The sequence below is a fragment of the Aythya marila genome (assembly GCF_965140915.1).
Source record: "Aythya marila genome assembly, chromosome: 7".
NCBI classification, from domain to species: Eukaryota; Metazoa; Chordata; class Aves; order Anseriformes; family Anatidae; genus Aythya; species Aythya marila.
In genome coordinates, this window is record NC_139048.1 from 9741987 (window position 1) to 9756041 (window position 14055).

At 38.7% G+C, this 14055-nt stretch overlaps 1 protein-coding gene across 1 annotated transcript; it reads left to right on the forward strand.

Annotated features, from left to right (window-relative positions):
- Positions 1-174: 174 nt before the first annotated feature.
- On the forward strand, positions 175-11010 carry ZDHHC6 (zDHHC palmitoyltransferase 6). The gene is made up of 10 exons (XM_082764274.1): positions 175-515; positions 1677-1768; positions 3971-4130; positions 5252-5413; positions 6053-6106; positions 7591-7758; positions 8049-8090; positions 8474-8619; positions 8706-8749; positions 10445-11010. Exons 1-10 carry the CDS (start codon positions 267-269, stop codon positions 10546-10548), a joined length of 1221 nt encoding a protein of 406 aa, XP_082620400.1. The 5' UTR covers positions 175-266; the 3' UTR covers positions 10549-11010.
- The last annotated feature ends 3045 nt before the right edge of the window (positions 11011-14055 follow it).

The window sequence follows — 14055 nt, forward strand, 5'->3', positions numbered from 1 at the left end:
CGATGAAGGTCTCGAAGCTCTCTTCCAACCCTAACGCTTCCATGACTGACCCCAGCCCACCCCTCCACACGGGCCGGGACTCCGTTTCCCAGAGGTCCCCGATAGCCGCGGACTGCCAGGCTCCTGAGGCCGTGCGGGGCGGGGCTGAAGCCCGGCGCTTCCCTTTCCCTTCCCTCCCCTCCATCTCCCTCAGCGGCCGCCGGGGCCATGGGCGGCGGGGTGGAGGCGGCGGCGGCGGCGGCAGCGGGCGGGCGGCGGTAGCGGCCATGGGCGGCCCGGGGGGGCTGCGCCAGGCGCGGCGGCTGTGCCACTGGGGGCCGCTGGTGGCCCTGGCCGTGGTGGCCGTCTGCTCCGCCACCGCCATGGCGGACGCCGCGCTGTGGTACTGGCCCCTGGACACCGCCGGGGGAAGCGTCAACTTCGTGGTGCTCCTCAACTGGACCGTCATGATCCTCTACAACTACTTCAGCGCCATGTTCGTCGGCCCCGGGTACGTCCCGCTGGGGTGGACGCCGGTAAGAGCTGCCTCGCTGCGGGGATGGGGATGGGGAAGGGCAGGGAGGGGAAGGGGAAAAGGGGAAGGGGGGGGGGAGGGCTGGGGAAGCCCCATGTCGCGCCTTTGTCGCGCCCTGTCGCAGGAACTGGAGCTTCGGGGTTCCCTGCACGCTCATGCAGGTGCTGGGGTGGTGCAGGCTTCGCCGCCAGTGGTACGGGCTTCATTCAGTAAATTGAACGTGAGGCAGCAAATTACGTGCTAGGCTAGGGTTCAGCACGGCACTGTGGGCACGGAGTGGCCTGGGTTGGAAGGGAGCGCACAGGGCACCCGGTGCCAGCCCCAAGGTTGCCCAGAGCCCCATCCAGCCTGGCCTTGAGCACCTCCAGGGATGGGGCAGCCCATGCCAGTGCTGTACCACCCTAATTGTAAGTCAAGGTAGAAATCCTCACTTCCTTCCCTTCAGTAACCTCTCAGAATAGCAGCAGTCAAGGACCAGCATGATGTAGGCTTGGTATCTCAAAACAGCTGGCCAAAGCTTGTGTTTCAGGAGCACCAACACTAGGAATAATCACGCTTTTATTCATGAACTAGTTCTTAAGACCAAGTGTAGGGAGAAGAATATCCAAAGGTAGTCCCAACAGGATTACTGTCTACTCCACTTTGTGCAGCATAAGTACACGCTCTCTACAAGTTTCTCTGTCTCTGTAGCTATCATACAGAAGTGTTTCTGTAAGACAAGGAGACAAGAGCGTGGTGAGAGCCAGCTCAACATTAACGCTCAGTAGTACCATTTCTAGTAGCTTGCCTAGACTGGCTCATAGGTTAAAACAAAAGACAAGGCATACAGTTATTTTTTTTTAATGATACAGGCCCCATGCTCTTTTAGACTCTCAGTTCGCTATCAAACCCCGTTTGCACAATTCCTAATCCTGATGGAAGAATTGTTTGTTTATTTTAGCTAGGAGCACTCTCAACAGTGAGAGATGGCTGTGTCGATAGCAGAGAGATTTTTTTTTCTTCTTTTTTTCTCCCTCCCACCACCTACCATTAAATAGGGTTGGGTTATGGAACACACCCTGTCAGAAGAAAGCAAGGATGCATTAGGCTGTGCAAGTGCCAAGATGTGTGTTGCCAGTCGAATTATGTATTCTATCTAATATGCCCATTCTTCTGTTTAAAGGAAAATTCTCAGGATTGCATGTATCTCCAATACTGTAAAGTATGTCAGTCTTACAAGGCACCACGTTCACACCACTGTCGAAAATGTAACAGGTATTGTCTCTTTAAAATTGCTTTGTTTGTACTGAAAGCAACTACTGTGCTAGTGATGAACTCTTAATATTATTCATTCTTTAAAGTCTTGTATATTTTTAAAAGGTTTCCCAATGGACACTGTACCTGTTTCAGATATTTCCAGTTGTATGACTTCTGTCTGTTCTTACAGCATTATAGTGAAGAAAGATAAATAAGTTTATCTGCCGTTAACATTTTCTTCTTAGTTGAAAATCAGTTTCTCTTAAGAACTTGACAGTATTAACAGAATATTTCAGTACTGTTTCAGGGAGGTGAGCCTGTGTAAATACCTAAAAATCTTGCAGTCCTTTCTAATATCTGAGCCCAAGCGTTGCCCTGTTCAGGCAGTACAAAAGCCTGCTCTGTTATCTTACCAGTTAAAATGTTGATTTGAGTGGAAATTTTGGACTGCTCTTTACCATTTGCTGAAGGTTTTTTTTTTTCAGAGGGAGTTTCCTTGTTAAGTCAAGTCATAAGCCTTTGTGGTTAACTTAAAATATTTGTGCCTTTTTTATGTGTTAATCTTCCAACAGGTCTGTTTAGAGCTAATGTTTATATGTTTTTATTATAAATAGCTGCACTGAAATTTAGTGCAGCTTGCAAAAAAAAAAAAAAAGCAAGACACTTGCACTGTTTGCAGTCCACACTGTAGATGCCTTTAACCGTTTAGTGTGCAGGTCCTCCTCTGAAGGACTAACTAGAGATCATGGTAAAAGGGTATTGTAACATGCACATTCATTTGTTATTTCTATAAATACAAGTTACCCAATCACTGTGCTTTCAGGAAGCAGAGCCTGAAACCACAGACCAGGGCTGTCATTTAGCTGCATCATCCCAAGTTTTAAAATTAGTTTTTCTCTGAGTGACAGTCCGTATGCTGAGGAGTTATTTAGAAATGGCAGCAGATTCTGATGATTGTCTCTGCAAAAGCAAGTTATTTTAATAATTTATTGTTAGTGAAATAAACCAGAAGAAACTGAAGCACGTATTAGCAAAATAATCTGAGACTATTTCAAGAAGTTCCTGCCCCCTCAGCTCTGGCCAAAATAACTCACTCTGTGTGTATTTCTAGACGGTTGCAGTGCAATGAGGTATTTAACTTAAATCACCACAAAGTCTTTTATGCGCTGTCAAGTTTGAATGGATTCAATTCCTGTGGCCCTCATGAATGGAGTGAGAGTTCTAGCCAAGACCCAGGAACTTCTTCAGAAATACTTGTGCTGCTAATTGTGACTACATATTCAAAAACTTGTACAGCAAGAGCTGAGCATACGCTAACAAAGTGTTAATTTTTTTTCAAAGGGAGAGACTGAACTTGTTGGGAGTGAACTGTCTTAACAGATAAACGACACTGGTAGTTCCAAAACAATTAACTTTTGATTTCAGAGGAACTGGATATTTTTGCAATCCAACCCTTTGTTTATCACTTACCTTTGGTCTGCAGTTGTAATTAAAATTGCAATTAGTGAGTTTTATACCTGCTCAGTTAAATCTAGGCAATTTGGTATGTGGACAAATCTTTTATCATTTCTTTTTTTTTTTTTTTTCCACCTGTAAGCCGAAGCAAAATAACTGGCTTAATATTGGATACAAGGGTGTCTCTAGGGTGTTTACACTAATAAACAGATTTAGGAAAGGACTTAGAGTGGTGTGAGGTCAATATGTAGCAATTAATGAAGATTTCAGAGGATCTTCTACCAAAACCAGGAGAGTTTAATGAGAAATCCCGCTTCTTTAAGCAAGAAGTACACATGGGATTTGACATTTCTTTTGTTTTCATGTGTGCTTATTTAGAAAAAAATGGCAATAACATTAGTGATTAATTATGATGTTCATAATTGGTTCTTAAAATTCCCATGCCTGTTGATTCTGAATTCTGGTGTTTATTAACACCTAGAAAATTTGAGTAAGGTGGAGGGCAGATGATCAGGAAGAGTAGGACCTGCAAGTACTTGTTTTGTTTTCTTTCATTCTACAACATGAAATATTATTTTGAATAACAACAACAAAGGACACTGCTGTGTTGATCTGTCAGAAATGGATGGGTTTAAATTAACGAATGAAGGTTGTAGAAAGCTAGCTGTCCTTTTCTTTAAGCTTTCTTAAAAAAAAAAAAAAAACACAAAAAAAACCCACAAAACTCATTTGTCTTCTATATTAATCAGAATTTATTATTCACAGATGTGTCATGAAGATGGATCACCATTGTCCTTGGATCAACAACTGTTGTGGATACCAGAATCATGCATCTTTTACTCTGTTTCTCTTCTTAGCACCGTTGGGATGCATTCACGCTTCTTTCATATTCATAATGACTATGTACACTCAGCTTTACAACAGAGTAAGAAAATATAGTTAAGTGCTGAAAATGTTATTTAAGCTGGATGGATAATTTGTTCCTGGGAGTATGGGACAGTTTGGTTTCCTGAAAAGATGTATGTGGAATTCCTTGCTGTTGTTTCATCATGTACTTACTTCTCAAACTGCAGAGAGCACCACAATGTTCATTAGTTGGTGAAGGAATCAGAAAAATACTTGTTTTTTCTTTTTTTTTTTTTTTCTTTTTTTTTTTTTTTCAGTTGTTTGTCATAATCAGAGGGAGTTTCCTAGAGCTTTGCATTCACTGGAAACTGATACTGAGTAGCACTCTTTATATACATACAAGATGTGTTTTGGCTGGCACAGAAAGTATCTGCTGTTCATTTCCAATACACAAGTTAGATGCTATTTCTTTTCTTGTTGCCTGCTGCTTTTTTTTTAGAACTGTATCACTTTCTTCAAGGAAAAACTAACCTACTTTGTTTTTGGAACTGCAAGCAAATTATGCTGAATTTATTCTAAAATGAGAAAAGCAAAGCCACAATGAACAAAGCTTGTTCTGGAATACATTCCTCATTCCAGATCCATGGTTAAGATTCTGAGCTTTGATTTCAGCTTTTGCAATTGCAATGAAAAGCTCAAAAGCATCAGTGGAGTGTAACAGGTGAAGGCTGTATGCTGTGGTTGCAGGACAGTGACGTTGAGAACTAGTGTTTGCAAAAGCTTTCAGAGGAAACCTGTAGCATTTCCATTCAAAATGGGTACTGTGCTATGTACACGTTTTCTGTCCAAAACTGTTCAGAATCTAGATTTTGCTGCACATTTTAGGCTGTGCTTCTGAAGCTTGACAGACAGTGATTTTGATTTAGCTTTCTATTTAGCAAAGGCCTACACGTAGCAAAGAATATATATATTTGATGAGGAAAAATTGGAACAGGAAAAATACTTTGAATGTGTAATATAAAATAAAATATGTAATATATATATATACACATATAATTATATATGGATAGTTTTTATTTTGTAACTACTCTGCTTGCATTATAAACCTGTCAGAAGTTGGGCGTGTTTCTTACAGGTAACCAGTTTTGTTTCAGCAGTCGGTATGTTCTAGAATTGAACGATGCTGTTTTCCTTTCGCAGATATCTTTTGGGTGGAGTTCTGTAAAGATTGACATGAGTGCAGCCAAAAGAGATCCTCGAACCATTATTCCCTTTGGACTGTCTGCATTTGCTGCATCTTTATTTGCCTTAGGACTGGCATTAGGAACCACTATTGCTGTTGGTATGCTGTTTATTATCCAGGTAAGCTTATGGGGTCTGTTACATGGAAGTTAAATGCTGTGAGTTTTTCCTGGCTTGTTGCTGATGTCAGTTGCAGGGCAGAAACAGAATTGACTTGAGATAGGAGCACTTGTTTAGAGCTAATGCAGCTGCATAACTTCTCAAGGTTTTTAGGTTGCTTTCTCCTCCCACCTCCTCTGTTGTTACCACAATTTTTTAATTTTCTTTTTTTCTTTCTTTTCTCTTATCCACTGCATGGGAGAACTTATGGGTGAAAACTTAATGGGGGAAAAAAAAAAGTGCTTTAAATTCTGTTCTGGAAAAGGCAAAATACTGGTATCTCTAGATACCAGTTATGTCCCTATCCATGAAATAACCATGCCTGATACATTATTACAAATGTTTCACGTTTTTGGAAGGGAAGAAAAATATGCATAAATGGAAATACGGTATCCTTCCAAGTGTATAATTCTAGAGGATAGCACTAACATGCATCTATGCTGACTCTTACATTTGAATATTTTACATGTTTCAGTTGAGCATATAAGAGTTGTTTTGTTTCAAGTAAATTTAATTAGTTAAATGAAGTTTTCTTTGCCTAGCTAAGGTATCTCTGCAGAAATCAGCGCTATTTTCATCTAATGCTTTTATCTATTTTAGATGAAAGTCATTCTGACAAATAAAACTTCAATCGAGTCCTGGATTGAAGAAAAGGTAAGCTTTTATTACAGTATTCTCGTTCTGTATTGCTACAAAATTTACTCTCTGTATCTTCTAATTTATTGTTTCACCTGTCTGGATTTAAACGAATGGTGTCATTTCAATTCAGCACTCAGTTAACACCTACAATCAGCTTTTCCCTTGTTGTCTCTGAAATTCACTGAAGTAAAGGAGAAATCCTTTAACTGCATAGGTTTTTTTGTTTTGTTTTGTTTTTCATGAGAAATCCAGAGTGGCCCTAAAAACTACTTGCAGGAGTCTTTGCATATCTATTCGGAATATAAGCACACTTCATCTGAAACTTAAGTTGTCTTTGCTTCTAGTTATGCCTGTCTGTCTTTAACTGTCCAATTTCCTTACCTATTCTAGATAGTCTGTTTTCCCTTGGGATGTTCCTCACTTACTACTTCTCCAATTAATCTTGGGAGTATTTTCCTTCATTTTGAAAAAGTCCTACAAAACATCAAGATACCTACTCCCATCTCTTTAAATTTCTTGTCAATTTCTGTATCTTCAGAGGTTTTCCAAAGGCTTTTCAAAAGTAACAGAAGCTAAGTTTAGTGGAAGCAAAAGCTGACTTAATGTTTAGAAAATAGTTCAGTGCCACCAGGATATTTTATATAACGTCATAAACATTTCATTATTATCTTTTTGTCTTGTTCGGCATCAAATCTAGCAGGAAGATCTTGGGCCTGTATAAGTACCTAGATACGGTAATGCCTTCTCTTTGCACTGAATCTAGCTTAACTGGATCATAGTCCTGTTAGACCTTTGAGTATTAGCACAACTATTACAACTACCTAATTAAATGCAGAATAATCTATTGTAATTTTTGTTGTCAAATGTAGACTACTAATACGTCCCTTTGAAGACTGAACACAGACTGTAGTATGTGTTTAATAAATATTGCTGCAACAGAGAAAGAATTCTTTGACTGTTCCACTAGATGTCAGTGTTACTGAAAGAATGAAATGGTCACAAAGGCAGGAAGTGGGATGCTTAAAGCATGTCTGTATATGCGTTTCTTTCAGGTGGAATAAACACTAACAGTATTGAATTACGTTTGTGATCATTAAACAAAGAATCCTGAGTTGTGGAAGTCTTTGTTAAAAAAAAAAAAGAAAAAAAAAAAAAAAGAGAAATAGTGAAGAATGAATCTTTTTTTTAAAAAAAGGCATAAAGTAAAATTAAGGCATGGAGTGAATTAATCAGTGGTATAGCCAACTGACTTTGTTTTTGAAGAGTAAATCGGGAAAATGAACAAAATCAGATACACTTCTAAATGCCATGATAGTTGCATTTAATGGCATGTAGTTTAAAAAGCCTAGGTTAGTATGTCAGGAGTTTATTGCTCTTTCCCTCAACCTGTAGGGTTCATGGACCCATACAATGCATATGGCCTGTCCTTCCTAATATTTGTTGCTCAGCTGTAGTTTGTAGGATATTTTTTATGTACTGTATTTCTTTATTATTTCCAGGCCAAAGACAGAATCCAGTACTACCAAACGGGTGAGACCTTTATTTTTCCTTATGACACGGGAAGTAAATGGAAGAACTTCAAGCAAGTGTTTACATGGTCTGGGATTCCTGAGGGAGATGGCCTGGACTGGCCCGTAAGAGACGGCTGTCATCAGTACAGTTTGACGGTAACTGATCTTCAGTGTTCTCTCAAGTTAATCCTCCCTACTATCCAGTTGTCTGCTTTCCTCTGCAGTAATATACCAGATTTTTAAATAACTGAAATAGACTAAGAAATGGGAATTCTGTCAAGTTTTCTGGTATTTTTGATAGACTAAGAAGTTAGGCTTTTGTGAGTGCTTTTGAATGATAAATATATTTCCCTTACTTTAATGGTTTCAATACCTAACTTTATTGTGTTTAAGACAACTTGTACATTCAACTAAATGCTGCCTAAATTTCTATTTGTAATTTATAGATAGAGCAACTGAAACAGAAAGCAGACAAGCGAGTAAGAAGTGTAAGTATCTGGGATGTTTGTGATCTGAAATGTCACTTTGAAATTTCCATGTTAAATGAATGTAACTAATTACTGATGCTGTTTCTTTTTGTGATTTTTATACCTGGCAATTAAATAAAGACTTGGTGTTTCCACATAAACTGTGCTGCAACCTCTGCTTAATTAAATTTAGAATTTAGCTTTCTTTGCATTTGCTCCCTAGTTTCCAGATAAGAAATGTGATAATAAAGATGACTCTGTGCTTCATTGTTAAGCAGCTAATTTAGAATTTAGAGTCTCTCTGACAAGCAGTTGTCATTATGCTTTGATTTTTGGTATGAGACTGTCAGCAGGGCCATAACTCCTTGCAGTAATACATTGCCATGTTTTGTTCAAATTTGTAGGTGCGGTATCGAGCAATAGAAGACTACAGTGGTGTCTGCTGCCCTGTGACTAAAGGTGTTAAAACATTCTTCACGACACCATGTACTGAAGAACCTAGAATTGCACTGAGTAAAGGGGATCTGATTTTAGCCACAAGAGGCTTAAAGTTAGTGCCTGCACAACTTTGTTTGGTTAAAAGAAATACTGAGATGAGTTCTGGCATCTAATTACCTGTTACACTTTCTTCCCCAGACACTGGATGTATGGTGAGAAGATTCTTGACTCGGCTGCTGATGGTATGAAACAGTTATTTTTACTTCTGTTGTTTAAAAGTTGCAAATCAGTTGTGTAGCTGTCTAACTGCTGTTAGAAATGTGGATGTCATTATGTGTTCAGTTCTCAAGGTGTAGAATGACTTACTTTACTGATGTTAGCTTCTCTACTCTTTAAAACCACATCCCCAGGTTTTACTGGTAGGTCTGTCAGTTTTGATAAATGATAAATATTAAGTGAATTTGTCAGACTTAAATAACATTCATGTAGTGGTTTATTGAAGGTTGAATAGCAAAGGGAATATGTCTTCATATTCAGAGAACTACAGATATTTGAGTACTGGTTATTCTTAAACACGTTCAGATTTCCTACCTCAATACCCCGTGTGAGTATAAAGGTTAGGCTTACTCTTTGTCTTAAAAATGAGATGTTAGATTTAGGATCAATTCTAGGGACTTCAACATGTATTACATAACTAGCAAACACAGTTATCAAAGACAGTTAAAAACTCCTGGTAGTCTATAGAGAGACAGTATCATAGCCACCTGCACTTAAATTGTCACGTTTCTCCTGCTGAAGTCTAAGCGAAAACATTACCTGACAGATTTTCTGTTGAAGGTGCATTGGATTTTGTTGTCTCTTAGAAAAAATTGTGAATTCATTGCATGAACGTTTATTGTTGACAAAAGAGAGGCAGCCAACGGTGACTACTTTGAAAGCATCCTTGCTTTTCATGGGAAGTTGGAGACCTCAATGAGCTAGACATGTTTTCAAACACCAAACCTAAACAAGTCAATGAAATGGGTACAGTAATGGCTTGTATTGTGGTGTTCATTTTGAAGATTAGGAGATGATGTCTGTGCTAAATAGAATATCATGTTTTTTTCAATTTCTCATTCAAAGTGAGGTCTGACTGGGGACTAACACTGACATTTTGGAGAACTGGACTTCCAAAATACGATGAAATTTGTTAGGAATGCATAGCAAAATTCTATAAATGAGAATACCTAGCTGTACTAAAACAAGATAGCAAAAAAAAATGATTAAGTAGCAGTTCTTCTGATGGGAAAAAAGTAGGCAATCATAATCTTACGATGAGTCAACATTTGCAAAAAAGAAAGCATCTAGCTTCACAAATGTATGAAGTAATCCTTCCATCCCACTCAATATTGTCAGAGACTTGTCTGAAATACTGACACAAGTGAAAGTGTGTACTGTACCTCCAGAAAGAGTAAGATCATCTGTGGAGGGTTGAGAGGAACACAATGAGAATAATCGCAGTACTGAAAATAGACCTAAATGGAAAAGCTGAAAGGAAAGAATTCTCAGCTGGAGAAGAAAAGTAGATAGTAAAAAGCTAAGGAATGTGCAAATAGCCACTGTTGTAGAGAAGGTCATTAGTGACCTCCTGTGTTCCTGGTGCTTAGAAGAGAGTTGTGAACATGCATTGCAGAGAGATTCAAAGTAGGTATTAGGAAAAACTTCCTAATAGTAAGGAAAGTTGAGCACTGGGAAATATTGGAGATCTCTGAAAACAGGTTAGGCAGTGGGAGAGAATCCATGCATCCCCAGGCAAATAGATTAACAATGACTCAGTTGTGATGCCTTGGAGAAGAAAACATATTAGGTAACCTCTTGATGTCTCTTCCAGTCCTGTGTTTTTCCTAAATAGTGGGTCACATTCTGTTCCAAGTTAATGTAACTTTTCATATCTTAAGGTGGAATAAGAGAACGAGGCTGGTTCCCTAGGAAATGTGTGGAAAAATGCCAATATGACTCTGAAACGGATCAACCAGTGGATGGAGAGAAGAAAAACAGATAGCCTTCTCATTTTTTTTAATAAGAAATGGAATTTTTACTTCAGACCACAATCCTTTACTTGAATTTTTCTGTATATTACTTATGCAATGAATATGTTAGGACAAGATTTTCTCTTCTTCACGTCTGAAAGCGTTGGATATGCCTGTGCCATGTTTTGCATTCTTTTAAAATGCTAAATGAAGAAGCCATTCAGTGGATTGCCTTCAAGATGCATCTCTTTTCATCCCAAGTCAGGTTTCTTTTCTTTTTGCCATTTGAATTGCATTCTGAGGAATCATCTTTTAGTTTTTTTCCACAAGTGCATCTGTTGTGATGCGTGATGCGTATCTCTTGTATTTTACTTTCTTTGAAACTGCCCCTGAAAAGTACAAAAATAAACCTCTAATTCAAATTCAAGATAAGATTTGTTACCTGTGACTTTTGATGATGTGAATTATCCACCTGAAATAAATAATACATTCTTATTCAATTGTGGATTTAATTGTTCTTAGAGCTACAAGGACTTACTTATAGGCACGGAAATGTAAACTGATTGGGAAGTACAGATTTCACCTGTTGTTTTTCAAGGTTAGAAAGACTTCAACTCTTACTATGTAAATATTTTGGCTTTCTAATGGCAAAACATTATAGCCAGTTAATCTCTTACCCTTCTAATATATGAGCATTTCTCCAAGGGACCAGAATTGTTGATCCGTCTTAGACTGAAAAGAAGCACTAGTTTCTAGAGTGAAAACCTTTGTAAGTGCAGTCACTACTACGTGATTAATATCTTACTTAAAGCAATTTGTATTTAGCATCTAATATGAATTATTAGAAAGAAGACCTTAAAACAGAGTAACTTGTACCAGCTGAAAACTTTGTAAGTGTATCCTAAGTTCTGCAGCTGGTTTTGTTCTCTCAATTAGGCTAGTTCCCTGTCACCAGCTGAGAGTTTTTGCAAATGATAGTTCTAAACTAATACCTTGTTTATCTCCACCTGCATGAGTTGTCTCAGGCAGGTAAGCATATGTCTTAGACAATATTAACTGTATACAGAAATAACCACATAACAGACAAGCCAGCACTGCAACTATATGCTGCTGTGCAGAATCGTTACCTCCAGCACCAGTGACTTTTTATTGCTTCAGCCTGCTGTGCATTACTGCTGATGGTGAGCCACAGTCTTAGGCTATGTTTCTGAGCTCTGGTTATGAGGAGCTAACATTCAGTTTCAGTATGTCATTCAGGCTGCTTTCCCATCTTAAAGTCAATGCACTCTTATTTTCTAGAAGCAGGCTGCTATAGAAGTATAGGAATATATCATACTTCTAGTTTCCCTGCTAGCAAGAGCTGAAGGGCCGTAACCAAGCAGAATATAACAAAAGGGCTAATTTTCCACTATTTTGTAATGTGATTGGAAATTAATATGAAGGCCTCCAAACTGTATGGTGTAAAGTCTTAGTCTTGACTGGAGTGCTTTCTGTTTGGTGTTTTGGCTCTAGACTCTACAAAGAAAGATGACAAAATAAGCTGGTCTTCCAGCTGAGGAATTGTCAATGCTGACTATACAATGATTAAATAGCTGCTATCTATATTAACAGGCAGCAATTAACAATTATTTGAACAAATCAGCAGCACTGCTGACCATTGTTGAGTGTTATCTATTTGGAGAAGGGGCTTGGGGGGCAGGAGTGGAGTTTATGTGTTCTTGTCTGTTTATAGGGACTTAATGTCTTTTTGTGTTTGAACACCTTCAACTGGATTTCAACTTTCACCTGAGCAGAATTTTGCACACCAAGATCACTCCATACTGCACCACAGAATGCCCAGGAGCTTTGCTTCACAAGAACACTCAGAGTCTGAAATGAACTCTAAAGTTATATGTGTGTTCCTTTTTTTAATGCTTACAACTTCTTTCCTTAAGGCTGTAACTGCAGTCCTACCTCGTCCCTTTTGTAGCACAGGTAACTGTTGTTTCTACTTACCATTCTACCACCTTCACTCAGCCAGTGCTTTCCTTCAAAGAATCAGCCAAAACAAAATTGCCTACCTCCTGAAGGCGTTTAGAGGTCCTGCAGTGAAAAAAAAAATGCAAGCTGTCTTTTCAGTGCCAGAAGCAACTGTATCAGAGAATGAAATTTAAAGACAAACCTATACAGAACTCTCATGGTTACTGATAGTAAAAGATATCAACAATGAAGGAGTTATTTCCTCCTCTGTAGCCTTGAACAAAAGGCTGCTTTTTTTTTTTTTTTTTTTTTTTTTTTTTTTTTTAAACAGATCTTTAGCACCTCCCATAGAGTTAGCTTTTTCACATGCAAAGCAGTGGCCAGGAGGAGAAAAGATAATGTACCAAGCTAAGAAGCCAGGGACATGCAGGTTCTCTAGTCTTTACAATTGACTGTCCTAGCTACTGCATTAGAGAATGATGCTAGAGCTGTCTTGAGAGCACTGATTTAAATAAGGACCTCATTAAAGTTAAATGATGCATTAAGAGTCAATATTTCTGTCCAAACACTTCCTCTCTGGATAGAGAGGAACGAGACTAACCAGTTATTATTAAGTGAATTGCAGGCATAGGTGGCATTCCACTGAGATGGAAAGAAAAGACGCCTAACCAGGTGTATTTTTATATACAGTTCTTGCATGATTTGGAGAGTCTAAATCTGGCACTCTACAACCGTGGAAGGAGTTAGCTCTTTTTACCTCCTATCTCTTTATCATTGGAAGAAAGCTGCAGTTACCTGATTGAACTTCACTGTGCCTATAGTTGTCCTTACATCAAATCTTTGTTCATTCTGTGTAATAGTGCTTCAAGCCATCTTTAGTTTTCTTCAGTTCACAAACAATATCCTGAAATCATTTTTGCATCATTTCAATGCCAACATGCCTAGAGCACTCCTGTTTTCACTTTGTAGCTGTATTCTGGAAGCAGTTCCTATGGCAAAATCATCATCAGGAGACCAGACTAATTTACACGTGAATTGCCATGTTTGATTTATTATTCAGACAATGCCATTACCCATCCAAATCAATCTTTGTAACAGCTAGTAGTAGATGCCACAAATGTGAAAAATCTAGAAGTCTGTGAAAACAAGCTTAATTTCCTCTAAGAGCAGACCAAGTTCAGCAACATGAAAATGTTTCCTGTGCCAAAAGAGAAAGCATCATTACTATGTTTGAAAGTGACCTGTATGGAGTTACTGCTTTTTGAGACATAATGCAGAAATGTAGGCATTCCCCATTCACTACAAAAAGAAGAGATCCCTGTAAGCTGAATGAAGCATGGTGATGTAGTCAGGGGGCCCACCTCGGACTGCCAGGCTGCAACTTCCAAACAGGTCTTGGTGGAATAATTTCACTTGTTGATAAAATGAACAAAGTATCTCGGTTGCTCTAGATTGCTGCCTCCAACTGAGTTGCTTATCAGAACCCACAACCATTTTAAGTATACATTTATACATTGCACCTTCTCCCCAGTCTGACATATAGGCCAAAAGATTAAGCCTTTTTGCAACTCTTAAGTCTT

What these genes read in the sequence shown, in the direction of transcription:
- ZDHHC6 (XM_082764274.1), top strand. Translation starts at nt 267, where the DNA reads ATGGGCGGCCCGGGGGGGCTGCGCCAGGCGCGGCGGCTGTGCCACTGG. An exon ending in ACACTCAGCTTTACAACAGA is followed by an intron (nt 4,131 to 5,251) that starts GTAAGAAAATAT and finishes TTCCTTTCGCAG; the next exon opens with ATATCTTTTGGGTGGAGTTC. An exon ending in AGTCCTGGATTGAAGAAAAG is followed by an intron (nt 6,107 to 7,590) that starts GTAAGCTTTTAT and finishes TATTATTTCCAG; the next exon opens with GCCAAAGACAGAATCCAGTA.